Source organism: Leptosomus discolor, chromosome 11, assembly GCF_034619465.1.
Source record: "Leptosomus discolor isolate bLepDis1 chromosome 11, bLepDis1.hap2, whole genome shotgun sequence".
Classification (NCBI taxonomy): Eukaryota; Metazoa; Chordata; class Aves; order Leptosomiformes; family Leptosomidae; genus Leptosomus; species Leptosomus discolor.
In genome coordinates, this window is record NC_141401.1 from 18339655 (window position 1) to 18356179 (window position 16525).

Here is a 16525-nt window from a genome sequence, read left to right on the forward strand (position 1 = left end):
CCATGACTTTTTAGGAGCGGCTAATGGACTTACTTTGGAACTATTCTTTAAACCTCCCATTCAGCAGAAAAACTAAAGATATGGTCAATTTTAAGTATGTACTCAGGTCCACAAATTTCCCTGGGACATCAGCAAAAGCTTATGTGCTTTTGAAAGCCAGTACCCATCAACGTAAGTTTGTGTATCTTGTTTCACAGACTACTTCAGCCTTGGTTTTGAGGCTAACTAGGATTAACTGTATGCAAGTGAAATGGTGCCAGTCATGTCAAGAGTAAAAACTGGGGTACAGCAGGAAAGAATCAGAAACAAAGACTCTTTGGCAAAGAATCTTTCCTGTGCCAGCCAGAAAAGTGCTGCTCCATAATGAGTAAGGCAGAACTCGCATTCTGCACCTTTATGTGGCAGAGCAAGCAGTCCTGCAGGCAGTACTTCACCTATTTACGGAAAATGAGCACTTTTTTTTTTAAAAAAAAGAAAAGTGGGAGGACAGTAAATGAGCCATTGCTTACAGGCGTAACCATACTAAAGACCTATTCTTACTATATTATGCCAGTTGATGGTAGAGGCGTGCAAAACCGGCAGGTACTGTATTCAAGAAAACCTCCTAATGCCATACATCCACTTTAACAGCATTTGTAGGGTTTACAGAAATGTTTCTATGAGCAAAGTTTTATTTTCAAAAGTATTGCAAATACTTATTTAAATATTTGGATATCAGACTTGTGCAAATCTGTGCCAGGAGTGGCCATTCATACTGGAGGTATTTTGTAGCCGTCTTGGAACCTCCTGATGGGTACATAACTTATTCTGCGAGACTCAAAAATAGGTGGACCCAGCAGTCGTCAAGAAAGGCTCAGAAGTAGTTACATTTGTAATCACTATCACTCGATAATGTTGAGAAAGGAATAAATAAATAATGATTAAATTAATCCAATGACTAAGGGAATCAATTGATGCAATATGTTTGTTTTGACAAGCAGTTCATTCAGCTTTAAAATGATCCTAAATTTCCTAGCTGGTCATCAGATTTTACAAATCTAATAACATTTTTATGTTTTATTTCTATTTTAACATTTCTCTCAATTTTAACAACAATGAAAATACTACTGAAATTCAGGTGCCCAAAACTACACTATGTGGGGTTTTTTGTGACGTGAAGTCTTGCAAGCCATAACGTATTTTTTATAAAACCTGTTTAAAAATTCAGTACAAATAAAAGTGGCTCAAATCTACTTTTTACAGAAATGGAGAAATAACTGGTAAGAACTTAAAATTAGGAAGAGCTACAGCCCTCATGAATTCAGACCTTTCACTCCCATTTTCCCAGAATCATTCAATTTCAGACTGAAACGAGTACAAACATTAGTAATAATGCAATATGCTGCCATGTTAAAAATGTGCAGTACACAAAATCACTACCCTCCTAAAAAAAAAAGGCTATGAAAAATTTAGGTTTTACTGAGGAAAAAATACTCTCATAATAGCTATAGAATTTCAAATGTCTGCAAGGCAGATACTACCCTACTACAACACCACATCTCCGGTATTATGTCTTTCCCCTATCATTCTACTACCTGAGTGATGTCAGTGTAAATTCAGGCACCATTAGTAAATTTTTGACCAAACATATACACAGCACTGACAAAGGAGTAAACAACCCTTCAGCTTACCAGTATATGTAAAAAAGACACTGACAAAATGGAAAATAATTTTTTTTTATGATAAATTAATCCTATTATTTCCTCATTGCCCCGGAAAAGCGAAAAGCTAGACACTATTTACGCATCAATCCTTTATTCTTTTTTAAGGATTCCTTTTACTGCAATTCAACACTATTTACTTTGTAAGTAAGAAAATGGTAAAACTAACTAGTCACGGAAGAATCCTCAATGCCTGTGTCCCTTGCTTTCTCTCTCCCTGCGCTTTAACTCTTCTTTGTAGCAGTATGAACAGTAATTATCAGTCTCAGGACGACCATAAAAGGAACAGTTCTCCTTCTTACAGCGGTTCTGCTGGATGGAATACATCGGGCAAACTGTGCTTCTGCCTTGATTTTTATCATTGTTCAACCAGGTCTGAGGAGCATCCTCATCAGCATATTCTAAGCAGTCTCTAATATCGCCAGTGTTGAATCCACTCGTGTATGTCTGAGACTTGTGTTCAGTAGGCATGGCATAGCTCAGCGATTCCACTGTGTTCACGGTACGGATACCGGATATCCGCGCTGGGCTATAGCTTTGAGAAGACAGCGATCTGTTTTGTTGGGGATAGGTGGCACAGGTTTTTAGGGTGCCAACCACTGGCTTGTAGGTATCGTCTTGGAAGCTCGACGGCTTGGAGTTGACATCATGCAAATGGATGACACTTTGCCTTTGAACAGGTGGCGTATGGCTATAGTGGGCAGATACCGGAATGGGTCCACTTCTCTTAGCACCATTACTAGGTGAAGAAAACGACCCAGGAGTGGGACTAGTGCGATCTTTAAATTTTAAAACCAGTTGAGTTGTATGGCTTTGAGGCAAGACGGGTGATGCCCTATCCTGAGGAGATGTTTCTAATTTTTCTTTAGAATATGCTTCCTGCTCCAGTTTCCTACTAGATGACCCACTCAGTGCTGCCTTTTTCTCAGCATCCTTTCGTTTCTGTTCCTGTTCCGCATTGAAACGCTCCTGTGCACTAGTCAGGTAATAGCCTATCATCTCCTCGTGGAACTGATGCCTATGGCTGGTCAAAAGAAGGCCAGCAAAAATAAACTTTCGTTCACCCTGCATGGCAGCTCTCAAAATATTTAGGCTGAGTTTCACATCGGTGCTGTACTTCCATGGGTCAGACTGCTTGTCAGAGAAGGATTTAGTGTTCATCTTTTCAATGGGTGAGTTGTTAGCTCTGTCAGTCGGGGATGGAGTGGTCTTTTCAGATGGAGAAGTGCTTGCAGACTGTCCAGATTCCTCTTTGCTCCCTTTTCTAGACTTAGACTTCTTCTCTTTGACTTTCTCTACTGTGTCACCATTTTTTCCATTCCCTGAATTGGCTCTGCTCATTTTGCCATGCACCAGGCCTCCAAGACCACCCATATTCTTCTTCAGTTTAATTCCCAGGGTTTTGCTGAGGCTTCCTATTTTATTGGCAACTGAATCCGTCCTGGTTTTGTCTTTATCTTTCCTCTGTTTGTCCTTTTCTTTTTCTTTACTGTTTTTACCATTATTGCCGTTGGAATTACTACAGATAGAATCTCGGTCTGAGTCCATTGAGTCAGCCAGCGACTGAACATCTTCCCCGGCTGAAGCTGTAGGGGATTCTGGTTGAGCCAAAGGGGCCTGCTATGGAAAAGTAATTATAATTAGATACAGCAAAATCAGTTTCATACAAGGACTTAGTGCAAAAAAAAAAACCCACCAAATCCAATACAGATTTTGACACTGATTTTAAATGAACTTTTTGATTTATGCACTGACATTTTAGACTGGTTTCTTTACCAAACAAAGCTTATTTGGTTGTGCTGACTATGTGTCTTGCTTGTTCCTACAGTAGCTTTTGGCTAATTTCAAGCACATTTGTAGAATAGAGGTCAGTCATTCAAAGAGGCTGTGAAAATCAGTGTCTGAATAATGGAGTGACGCAAGTTAGTGCTCCTGTTGAGGGGGAGGCTGCAGCCCCATCTCCCTGCTTGTGTGGCCCAGCTGAGCGGCTGGCCAGCACACAGAGATCAGCCAGTCAGGAGGAAGCATCTACAACACAGGCTGCCTCTCAGCCAGGGGGGAGACAGAGAGCATGGAAAGAAACTGGTAATTTTGTGATGGAAGGAAAATGTGGTTCTGCTGAAAGCTGTGAGGGGGTTTGCAAACAAACCTTTAAGTAGCAATATTTCAAAATTCATTATGTTCAAAACCCAACTGATTTAAACTCATTTCTTCATTGTTCAGGTCTATGGATGCATGAAAATCAAAGGGAAGATGCACCAGAGCTAAACATCTTGCCTGAAATATTAAACTTCAGCGAGCAGTCTAAGGAATACAATGAGGTGTATTCATTCTTATCGGGAATACAATGCAGGTAAAACTGGTGTCAGAAGTCTGAGTTCCAATTTGTATTTTAGGTAAGGTGATAAAACATCTTTCTTGGAAACGCAATCATGAGGATCCTAGGATACTTTCAAATGTGGCCTTGTTCATTTACTCCCGCAAAACTTAGTCTTGCTTTCAGGCACCATGAAGCTAAAATCTGGTAAGGATATGAAACATTTAACTAACTGTAAAGAAAAAACCAAAACAACACAAGAAAACCAACCAAAACCCCCCAAATCTCCATAGATACATGTACTTCCAGTACAGAAATGCACACCTGCTTCTTGTCCCTGGGTACCTGCATGTCCTCAGTCTCTCTGGAATCCCTGAGCACCCCGCCACCCAGTCAGGAGCAGAGCTGTTATCCCCACTTGGCAAAGGAGGAAATTAGTGCTAAAGTGACCTGACCATGCTCATGTGGCAAGTGTGAAGCAGGGAGAGATAACCCAGGTCCCACAAGTTTCAGGCTCAGAGCTTACAACTACAGAACAATTTTGCCTCTCCTTTTTCTGATGTGGTAGTTACTACCACTGTAGAAACTGTAGAAAAATTGAATTTTTTCCCTCTTGCAGCTTGTTAAATGCTTCTCCTTTTGTGTTCCGTTCCTCCTTTCAAATCCCATCTGTGTAGCCTGTCTAAATCACCTCCATCCTCTCCTAGCAACCTTTTGCCTCCAGACTAATGCCTCAATCTATTCAGTGTAATTTGCAGAGAAATTTGCAGCTGACTAGGTGACAGCTGGGCATGGTTCTAAAATAGCTTTCTGAAAGAACCAGGCTCCAGTTCAGTGCCAGTCTGTGGCCTTTTGTCAGCCACTCTAAACTGGGAGCTGTCCAGGGGTGCAAATGTATTCTCAGAAAGAGAAAGGACTCGGGATTGGTGACCTAACAGTGGCATTAGGAAAGCAAGCCAAAGTTCTGAGGAAACAATAGTGAGAAAAGGTCTATTTTAAGGTTTTTCTGAACTACATGGACTACTGAAATAAGTAAAAGAAAGATAAAGCTAGAAAATACATTTCAGAACAGAGCATAAATTGCAAAAAGCATACAAGCAACTGTGTTATTAAAAGAATGAACTAGAAAAAGCTATAAGCCTGATTGCAATGACCATGAGCCATGAGTGACTTGCCCCTACTGAGGTGTTTCCAGGCAGCTGGCCAGTCCAGGCAGCCTACCCTACCCAACACCCTGTCGGGCCTTGTATCTCTCATCTTGTTTAGACTGAGGGGGAAGTTTACCTTACCCGTGTCTCAGATGGTATGCGTATCCATGTTACATTCATATAGCTGTGTAGAAGATTAAGTTTTGCCTCAAGAGACAGAATCAAACTAAGGATGAGAAAAGAAGGGAACAAACAGTCAAAAAGTCTGAAAGAAAAAGCAACACTTCTTAACAGGGAGGGATGTAACAGCAGCCTGAATCGTGACCATCAGCTGGAGACCCACCCATGTCTTCTGCTGTATAACCACAGAACATGAACAAAGCCCTCTCTATTAGCAGTTCTCCCAACACCTCAGTCAGGTACGGCTCAAGACATTTTACTGCTTAGCACTAAAGTTACAGAAAGGTCTTACTTGGCCAGTCTGGTGTTATCATTGTCATCTTTTCCCCACTCCCAGTCCTTCCCAGGATCAACCGCAAAGTGCAAAGGCAGTAACTTGTGTTCAGAGTCAGTCAGAGGGATCACCGCTGAAGTAGAGAGGAAAGAGATTGGGGTGGGGGGAAACAAAAATGAGAAAAAATGACTCAGCTGTGAAAAGCAGCATAACTGGTTGAAGAAGTGCAGAATTTGAGCGTGCTGCAGAGTTGTCTCATCCAATGCACCACAAATTATTTATACCGAGCTCTATTTCCCTATTTTGATGTTTATGTAATAGAAGAGGAGGGGGTTAAACCACTGATTGCTCCTGGAGTGAAAGATAGTCACCTGTGGATGAGGGGAGACCTCTGGGAGAACAACATTGCCATTTTGTAATGCACAATAAACACTTTCTGGAGACAGAACCATTAGAATAGCAGAAAGCTATAAAAAGTTGAAATACTCCTGTCTGTGTCTCACACAGATGCACATACTTGTTAATTATTTTGCCTTTTCAGTTTAGTACCTTTTGGTTTTCCACTGTCAAAGAAACAAAAACATATTGATAACAGCATTAAGAAACAAAGCAAAGGGCAGTTACAATGATTTTGGACTCAAACTGTGAATTAACATAATTGAAGAGTATAGATCAACATATATATATATATATATATATATATATATAAATACATGGATTAAGAGGTCAGTTTGAGGCCTGTCTTGAGTGTAGTAAAAAGACCATTACTGCTGTTACATCCCAGCATTACTGTCTAGCTGTTTTGGCTCTTCTGTCCTTTCCTCTCTCTGCTAGAGCTCTGCCTTCTGACACGTATCTTAATGACTCTGCTTTACACTCAGCGTGCAGGGACCGCACTCTGATATTACAGAGTGTCTATCATTCATCACCCACAAGAAACCAAGAAAAACACTGTCAGCTTTAATTAAAGCCAGCAATTTGCTTCCATTTCATTAGAAAAACAAGTAAAAGCTGTTGAGGGACTGGGTGGGATCCTCAGCATGGTGCGGGCCACTGCTGCTCCTCTGACAACCAATCAAGGAATTTAATTTTCTGTACTAGAACCCTGGAGGACTTTGCCTAGGTATTTCATTCCAGCAAAGCCAAGGGGCAAAGAAACCTGGAGAAATCACCCAAACATCATGGCACTGAATTTCTGAAAACTGCACTTACTGGTTCTGTGCTGTTTATAATCTTTTCTGCAGTTCAGAAAACATACGTTGTCAAAACTAAGGTATAGCATTTTTGCTTCAACTTTGTTCCTCAACTGGCAGAATGCAGGAAATTTCATCTGTATTTTAGATTAACATGATGGAGTCAGTATTTGGTTCAGACATTTTGACAACAACTGCAGAAAGTACATATGTATAATTTTCATCTTTGCAGACTGGAGATAAAAAGGTCAAACCTCTACAAATTTCATGGAAACGTTGCCCCCTACTGCTTCTAGTATGTAATTCTTGAAATATTTTTCCCATATTAACTGCAAATATACTATAGAACAGCTGGAGATTAATCAACTTTAGTTGCAGATGACGCTGTAAGATGCAAGCACGGAAATTAATGTTTTAAGAGAATTTAGCTCCTTAAAGAAACTCAATGTGAGTAAGCAGCAGAGAGTCTAACTCCACAGTTCAAAGCACACTGTAAAGTGAGCTCCTGAAGCACAAGAACACAAGAAATGTACAGCAGAGGTGACGACTGAATACACTTTCTAACACTCATTGGTGTAATATGAGGGCTTACCCTGCTGCATTCAATGAAATCGCAACAAAGGGGCTGGAATAACTGAGAACACAATTACCTGGTCATGTTTCCCAAGGAAAACACCTATTGTGTCAATCAACTGAATTACCAGCAGGTACTGACTGGATGTACAACTGCCCTTCCAATGCAATCTATCAACCATTTAAAGGAAGAAGGCAACTTCGGAGAGAGCAGCATTATAAGTTTACAACACAACACTTCCACTTCTGGTAGCCCCTGACCTTACAGGTATGGGCTGGCAGACAACTGGGAATGTGATCCTGAGGCAGGTGATGGTGGGAAGCCTGGACTAAAGAACTGTCAGAGAGTTGCATCGGTCTCTTTGGGATATAAACCTCAAAAAGAAAATTTGAATTTCTTTTCTAAGGACAGCTTGAAACTGACTAGTTTAAGAATAATAATAAAATAGTTTAAAATAATATTTTTTATAAATGTATTCTAAAGGAATCCTTTTTAAAAGCTGTCTGTTTCTATTGATATTGAAAATACACCTATTAAAATGTTTAGTGATACTCAATTTTATTAAAATCTTACTAAGTACAAGACAAAGCTTAGAACTGTCTGTCTATAGCATGTCACTTGTCTTAACTAATGTACACATTCTGACACAATACTGTCTCTATTTTCACACAAAAATTTGTTAACTATTATTTTTCAAACTCTGAGTTGAATGGAAACTATATACTCATTCTAAGGATAGCCTGAGGTTTGTATGAAGCACTACCATCTTCATGCAAAAAGAATCTGCTAAAGTAATGGAGTTTTAAAGTTCTGTCTTCACTGCAAGAGATTTTCTTCCTCTCAGAGAATTCTGTTTGATAGCCAGGGTTTCTTGCAGGATTTCTGCAGGTTCCTGACAGAAAACTACTTTAACGTTAGGACTGCAAGCAGGATCCATCACATTCATTCCTAAAGCAAACCCAACAGACTGTAGCATCTTCCTGATGCCCAGCCACATCAGAGCTTGCAACTTTGGTGTGGTAGCTGGGTTACACTTGGTTTTGGATGCTCTCTAGCTGAAACCACGCTATTTGATACACAGTCTACAAGTCCTAATGCCAACAGATGGGATATGTCAAAAGTAACAGCCCCTATTTTGTCTACCACAGTTTCAAGACACACAGTGAGGACTTTCATGCCATTTCTCGTCTGCCTGTATTGCCTTCTGTGCTGTGAAGTCACGGTGTTTGCTAGCACTCACCTTCATGCCTCAAGTGTCATTATTAATAAAGGAGAACACTTTAACTATTTCTGAAAATACTAGTAAAATGAAATGCTGACACAGATCCTGACATGCTGCTGTTAAAAACCACTGTCACACCTCTCACGCTTGTTCCTGCAAACCTGTTGTGGGCAGCCCTTTCACGGCTGACTGGCTGACAGAGCACAGGAGCGTGGGAAGCTCTAAGTTCAATGAAGCACTTCTAGGGGCAGTTGAGAGCTGGTCTTTGTTTTCCATAAACAAAGATACGCAACACCTGCATAAATACAGCCTGCATGAATACAGAAGTATTTCTAGGTTGTGGATGGCAAAACAAGAGGGCCTTTGGTGACGATCAGAACGGCACTTATGTGCTGGGAAGAAGACAACGTGTCAAAATGGGTTTCAAATCCTCTCCAGACAAGAGGATGTTAGCGTGTTTTCTCTCTTTACATACATTTGTAGCAGTGCTCAAAATGATCTGATCAACGACTATATGCCAAAGCAGAACTGGGTGAGTTCACATCAGCATTTATTTGGCAACAGACATTTCACAAATACAGGATATACTGTCTCCTCCACAAGAGAGCTTCTCAGCAGCTTAAACATGTATGTATGTACATGCAGCAGTTCAGACAGCTCCCGATGCTGCTCCTGACAGCCAGTTACAGGGTTAAACATTATGACTACAAGCTATGAACAGCCTGGCTATCAGAGATGCTCCTTCTAAGAAGTTGTAGCTCTAAGCTGTCAACCGCGTTCTGATTGTTCATAATCTGCCCATGCACCGTCGCACCTGTGCCATTGTCTTCTGACTCTTAACAACTGTGGCTTTCCCTTCCTGCGTGCCAAAGCTGTCAACATCTCTGTGCTGACAAGGTACAAAAAATAGGCATTATTAGAGCATCCTTGTGCCAATCTATTTCCTCTCACAGCATTTGAGAACAATAGCAATGCTGTGTTAGCTGCTAGACTGCTGCAGTCTCTAACAGCAACCAGCTTGGCAGCTGAAAGCTAAAGCATTCCCTTCATCCCAGACGTAATGCCAAGTGCTCTCTGCTGCTCCACAGAATTGAATCCTGTGTATTCAAGGCCCTGCACTAAAACATGATCATACATGTACAATTGGATCATACTAAACAAATACTATTTTGATGCCACAACCCTTGTAAATAACCTGGATGAACTTACACATGAACAAATCCCATATTTAATGTTACTGATGCTGTGCTGGGTATTTGGTAGCTTTTTCTCTTTCCTGCACAACTACACATGTAGGAAAAGACAGAAAGACAGTTTCTAACCATGAGAAGTATATTTAACATTATTGCTCGGGAAAAATCAAATATGTGACCTTGTTAACAAACCCAAGATCTTGCAGTGTGTAATTAACAGGAATATATGGCTTGTAATACTAGGAATATTTCAGTAGGTGGCATCAAGGTGCATCATTGAGTAACACAAGCTGAGAGGTTGGGTCAGAGCAGCTGAACAGTAGTTCCTCTCACTACCTTTTGTCAACCCTGTCACTTACAGCATGCCACAAGAGCAAGAGGTTTGGTGGGTGGTGGTTACCCTATCTGCAAAGTTACTGCACAGACAGTTAAGTTCTGTGTATTCAATCAAATTATTTATGCACATACACTCTTGTAAGCCTTGTGATAACGAAGTAGTGTATGAAGGCAGATAGATGTGCCTGAAATAAATGAGGTCACTGTCAGTCTACTGATATTACTCTGATCCTAATTGTTAGAAAAGAAGAAATGGACTCTGCCTGCTCCAGAAATTGTCCTGTTTCACCACCAACAGAACTCAGACCTAAAAAGGATCAAGACCAAAGACATGGAGGCATGTTCTACAGGACAACTCTACAATTTGTAACACAGATGTATGTGCAGTAGTTGCTAACTTAATAGCTGCTGACATTACAGTCCTGGCTGCAGTATATCATCACCAGCCATCAACAGTGAAACGGTATCCTTAAAAAGGCTCTCCAAAATTCTACCTTCATTCATATCCCATGATTGCATTAAAATGGTATGAATTTGCTTTGCTGACTTTCATTTCTCATGAGGTGTTTGACATCATCTCGGTACTGCTTTGGAAATAGTTCCTACACAAAAAGCATTTTGCCAAGGGCCCCTCTTCTACAGACTGAGGGCTGGAAGAAGCTGCAACATCCCAGTGTATAAGGCAAAGGCCAGACCTATTGCCAAGCGCTTACCAACAAATCCCTCAAACAGCTGTGTGCCACTGAAGGCTGAATAGGTGGACAGGATTCATTTTCCCACTGAATATTTGACAACTGGATCAACCTTCTCCATTTCTGTCTTATGATTCAGTCTCCTCTTCACCAACACAAGGTTTGCCAATACCCCATGCAAGCCTTTGTAGAGTGTTTCCCATCTCACACAACCTCACGTAAAAAACTCCCAGCTCCTTCCAAGAAGGATGACTTAACTACATGTCAAATTCTTGCAGGAAGATGTCTACCACAAGATGTGTTGTTCAAGAGTTTCTTTCCTCCTTTGCATCATTTTAATGCATGTCTTTCTCTACTTCGCACAGCTGCAGCATGCTGACTGTCTCATAAGCGTGGAGAATGCCTAATACATCCAAAATCAGATGAATAGGGTTAGGAAATTAAATGAAGGATATTTAGTTGCCTCTAAACTACTCTCTAGGAAGGAGGACTATATGAAATCCTCTCAGGAGATCTCAACAACCAGCACACATTCCATGTTTACTTTACAGGTATATGCATTCCTAAGGGATTTAAAACACCTCTGCAGTGCAAAAAAAAAAAAAAAGGAGGAGGAGGATGCATAGCTAACAGCAAAACTCCACTGAATTTTTCTAAAGCCTCAACATGTTTTTGACAAAACGCCTTTCCTTTCCCCACATAAGGAGCAAAGACAGATAGGAGTTCATCTCACAGCTTTCTATTATTAAGGAAACAGGTCTTCTAAATAAAGGCACTTATCACTAGCTCCTAGGCTACTGATGCAGGAACAAATCCAGTCCTGAAGCTCTTGTCACTCCCAATCCCACATCCAGGAAGCTCAAAGTTGACACAAACACCTGGTCAGGCTTTGTTGTCACTGTTCCAGAGTAAAGCAGAAGACAGGCAGATAATAATATAAAAATATCTCACCTAAACGGTTTTAAACTGAGAAAAGTGCATTTAGCACACTAGAAGAGAGATTTTTCCATTACATGAGTTTTCAATAGTAATCTGAATCACACAATCTTCTAAACACTTTACTAACTCGAAGTAACAAAGGCCTTCAAGACCCCAGAAGCACAGTAGGTAACTGATTATACCTATTTACATACACGGAGCTGACAGAAAAGGTTTAAGTGTCAAAGACAGTGATAGCACAAGGATTGGGACTGAGGAGTTCTTGGCTCCCAGTCTTGTGATTGGACCACTTAGACTCCTAAGAACACAGGAATAAAACTTAAGTGGATATTGTTTCCTTTCTGATAGATAAATACACCTACAGGTAGAAGAAAATACTTTGTGCGTTGTATTCAATGTATACCTTTAGGTTGCTGTTTTTATAGCATACCTTGTTCTCTCTGTTGATCTTTTTGTTCCATGGAAACAAGAGCAGAGAAATGGGCCTGATCATAGGCTAGCACAAGAGGGGAGCAATGGCATCTGTTAGGTAGAACTTCCAGTGGCAGATAAATCCCTCCAAATGGTATAGGTGCAAACGCTGCAAAATAAAATGAGATTTTTTTTTTAAACTGTGTCAAAGAACAGACAGTAATGTTGGTTCTATTGTAGGCAATCATTGGGCAACAACATTTTCGGAGCTCCAGGAGAGAAGCCTAAAGTGGAGTAATCAATGCAGAAAACAGTCGTACTAACAGGTAAAATTTCATAATAAAGACGTCAGGAAATATACCAAGAACAACAATGAAAACATTCTGCTCTCACATACATTTTCCTTGCCTTAATTGTTTAGTATGAAGATATTATGTCTTAAAACAAAATCTTGATGACTCTCACAAATGTATGCAGACTTGTACCTTCCCATAACACTTTTAGGTAGAAGGATATTTTCTAATCATCACCATCAGCTCTTTGGTAACATACTCTGCTCATGCCCTGCATTAACAGATTCCTATAGGAAACATTACAAACTTATTTATAGTCCACACACACATCATCACACACATCATGTATGTATGAATGTGTCTATATATAATAATGATATGGAAAGATTAAAAAAATTCTACAAGTAGAATCTGAATGGGATGCTGCATCTGTAAGGGCAAAGGTCTTTCCTTTGAAAGATTCTACACTTTTTTATACATAATTATGGGAAACAGTAAGTCTGGGCAGGAAAATTCTCTCAACGTGTTTGCTTCTGACCAATTAATTTTCCTTTTGCTGTGAAAATACGAATCCTATAATGTAACAACATTACTTGTAGTTTACAATTTGAATAGAACCTGAAATTGCCCAGGATTTTCTCATAGAAGTAAATTTCTGTAACTCCATCACTCATTTAACTCCATCTCCCTTTAATCCTTTTCTGTAAACTCCATCTCCCTTTAATCAATCAAATATCCCCCTTCAGTTAAACAACATATCATTAATTACTATTCTATTAGTTCACGGTAAAAAGTGAGAGAGATTAATTTAATCATTCGAGTCATGCTCAGACAGCTGTCCAGCTGGCTCCACATAAGGATTAACATTTGTGTGCTCACATGTGCAAACCAAATAAAACATTTGGTAAACTTTTGAATGAGAGGCTGCAGAGGAGTTAGTAAAACAGAAAAGCCAAAATTTCCACAAATTTCAATTTTTTGAAGTCAGATTAGATTGATTTATGCAGAATTTTAAGGGGCATCCAACCAACACAGCAATATTAGAACCTCGTTAACGTAGACCAGTAAGAAATGTATTGCATTCTGTAATTTGGTGGTTATCAAGTTAATAGTAGCTATCTAGGATAAACAGATTTTCAATGAGACTTACATAGTTATGCTGTATTTTTTACTTTTATCTAACAGAAACGGAATGAGTATCATTCTGACTCCCTGGTTTTTTCCTCCAGAAAAAGGCAGCAGCTATCCCATAAACACTCAGATATGTTACAACTGGGTCTTTTGTTTGTGATAGCTTACAACTGATTCAGTTATGCACATTTTTCTAACGAAAAACTCTTACCTTCTCCCCCTGAGTCTCGTAACATTGTGTCTGCTACTACAACAATAGGTCTTCTCAAAATATGGGCTAAAACAAAAACGTGGAACTCTTCTAAGCTCTCATACACTGGATCTTCTGAATTATCAACTCTGGAAGACACAGCATTGAAACTTTTTGAACCAACCACAGATACTTTAGCAAACCAACACATTGCAACAGCTATTTCTTCTTCCTTGTCACTTGCATATTCCCACTCTTCTGAAATGCATATTCCAATTACTGAAATAGGTAACACAAGAAACTGGAAAGGAAAATGTATTTATGGAAATGAAATAATAGCAACAGAGAAAATGTTTTCATTTGCAGACTCCACACTAGTTTAGTAGTCAGCAAAATTAGTTACTTTCTGATATTGTTTGGTAGCCTAATGGGAATAAAAAAGGTAATTCTTAGCCAAGCCCCTGGTGTAAATCTGCTTTTGTCACAAAAATCATAATTTCATGTGACACCCTTGGCACATAGACTCTACAATAAAAGGCAAGTGTTTTTCTAGTTCCTCTAAACAAAATACAGGTCAGTTTACCTTGGCAATGTAAGAAACACTGATGTCAGCTTGAGTAGGAGGAATTTAACTTATAAAGTTGCCCATTTTTTTTTCTTTTATTACCAAAACATATTTTTATAAAATGGGGAGGGGTACCTGCGTGAGGAACTGGAGGTTCATTTTCCTATTAGATTTTCCAGTGAGATGAATTTCACCTACTTTCCGATATCTTAAATCAGAAGGCTGAGCATTTCACCTTGATTGCCTCTACAGGTAACACAAAAACCAGCACATCTGGAAGCAGGGTCATCCCTCTCCTCTTAGCAGTTGCCCAAAGAGGAGATGAAAATTCTCATGTCTCGTTACAGAACACGGAAGGAATCTAGACTCAGATGTAGTTAGGTGAGCCAAGGCCAAGCGTTTTTGCCAGTGGAGCTTTGTGTTTCAGAAAATACACAGAAAGAATCAACACAAATATCTTACATGCTAGGAGAGTGGAGCACAAAATTCAAAGAGGAAGACAGCACTACAGAGAAACCCAAGTCTTTTCTTTGCATTGGCCTTCTACAGGTCTGATTCAAATACCACAGGAATTAGTGAAAATCTTTCCATTCTCTTCATCTAGCTGGAGCAGATATAGAGCGCTTCAAAAAGTGGAGAGATAAAGATTTCATTTTTAGATTAAAATGTTTTATTGAGGAGTTTAGGCCTTGTTCCTTGTTCCTAAACCAGCTTCACAATGAGCAAGTAATTTAAGACAAAAAAGTGCTGTTATTGTTAGGAATTTTTTTTTAAAAAAAGATGTAAAATATAATTGGAAGACAATTTGAGCACTTGAAGAGTCTTCTGCACTCTGAAGAGTTGTTTCTTCCTTGTTGATACCATTATGGAATATACATCTTGGGAAAAAATTCATTAAATTCATTATACTTACTTGGTGAAAATGGCCAACATCTAGTTCTCCAAAATATGGCTATTAAGTGGTAACATGCTGACAGTACAGCGTGTTATGTCAAAATCCTCATTAGTCTGAAACTTCAAAGGGGGCTGAAGTGAACAAACTACCTTCTGAAAGAATTTGACAAAGGCAAGTACACACAGTGTGTTTTACAAAAAATGAGACTGAGCTACCTCAGTCCTATCTGGGATGGTTTGGGCAGTTTCTGTTCTGTTCATCCAAGCCCTTCTATGGCTTCATAAGCATTTTATAGAATTTTTTGTTTCAGTTATCTCCTTCCCTATTTTTCTAGTTTAATGTCACTATCACACTTTAAAGCTTTGCCCCTGCCTAGAAGACAGAAGGAAACCCACTAGATGGAAGAAGACCGACAAATGGTAGGATTGTGGGAAGCAGACAAAAGTAAAGATGATAACTCACAGCTGAGTGCCGCCTCAAAATACAGTACACACAGAGCACATGTGAGACATGACAAGTAATGGTGGGCCACATAGCCTAGGCAGACACTTAAATGAAGGCAGTGATTGTCCTCTTATTCTTAGGTGTGCAGAGAACTTCCATAATTAACTCATTAATTTTCATTAGATGTGAAAAATAGAAACTGAACATAACTGTGTGGGTATGCTCTAGAATATGTGGGACAAATACAGCAACCTTCTCGTAGGTCTGATGGCATCCAGCCCATCCCTGGAACTGTACATTAAATCCTTTCATCCCAACCTGGAAGCACAGCAGGATGGAAATTATTAACAGTAGGCTAATGCAGGACACAAATTCTCTGATCAAGCAGTAAGACACCTCTCCTTCCCTGTATCCCTCTTCCCGGTACCCAAACTCGTCAGGAAATTTTTTCCTGATGTTCAAACTAAATTCCCTATTTTGTAATTTCCTGTCATATTCCTTACTGAATTCTTCTCCATAGTTGGCTGCAACAGCATTTGCAGTCCATTATGTCACCCTCAGAGTAACTTGTTAGCCAAAAGGAAGTTAGAAGAATCGTGTTATTGGTGAGACAATATGCTACAAAGATTTCCAGCTATTTTCTCACATTAGTATTTCCAGACTATCAGTCCTAAAGTTTTTCTTCAAATCCTCTAATTCTTCCTCATCTCCCAGTTCATGAGGTTTCTGGAAGTGAAAGACATATTCCAGATGCAGCTGTATCAGAAGGACCTTTATCCCTTTGGTCAGCTGATGTCACGCCTGACTGCATATGAAGTCCAAAATTCC

The 16525-nt window shown here is 39.7% G+C and overlaps 1 protein-coding gene across 2 annotated transcripts in view; it reads right to left on the minus strand.

Moving 5' to 3' along the window:
- Positions 1-1886: 1886 nt before the first annotated feature.
- The window catches only part of OTUD7A (OTU deubiquitinase 7A), a 54143-nt gene continuing 39504 nt past the window's right edge, over positions 1887-16525 (minus strand). For both annotated transcript variants that reach the window (XM_086471655.1, XM_086471654.1), the window contains exons 7-11: positions 13815-13942; positions 12199-12348; positions 5638-5752; positions 5307-5391; positions 1887-3320 (exon numbers count right to left, since the gene is read on the minus strand). In XM_086471655.1, the coding sequence (XP_086327781.1) occupies positions 1887-3320; positions 5307-5391; positions 5638-5752; positions 12199-12348; positions 13815-13942 (1912 nt within the window). The remainder of the gene's footprint in view (positions 3321-5306; positions 5392-5637; positions 5753-12198; positions 12349-13814; positions 13943-16525) is intronic.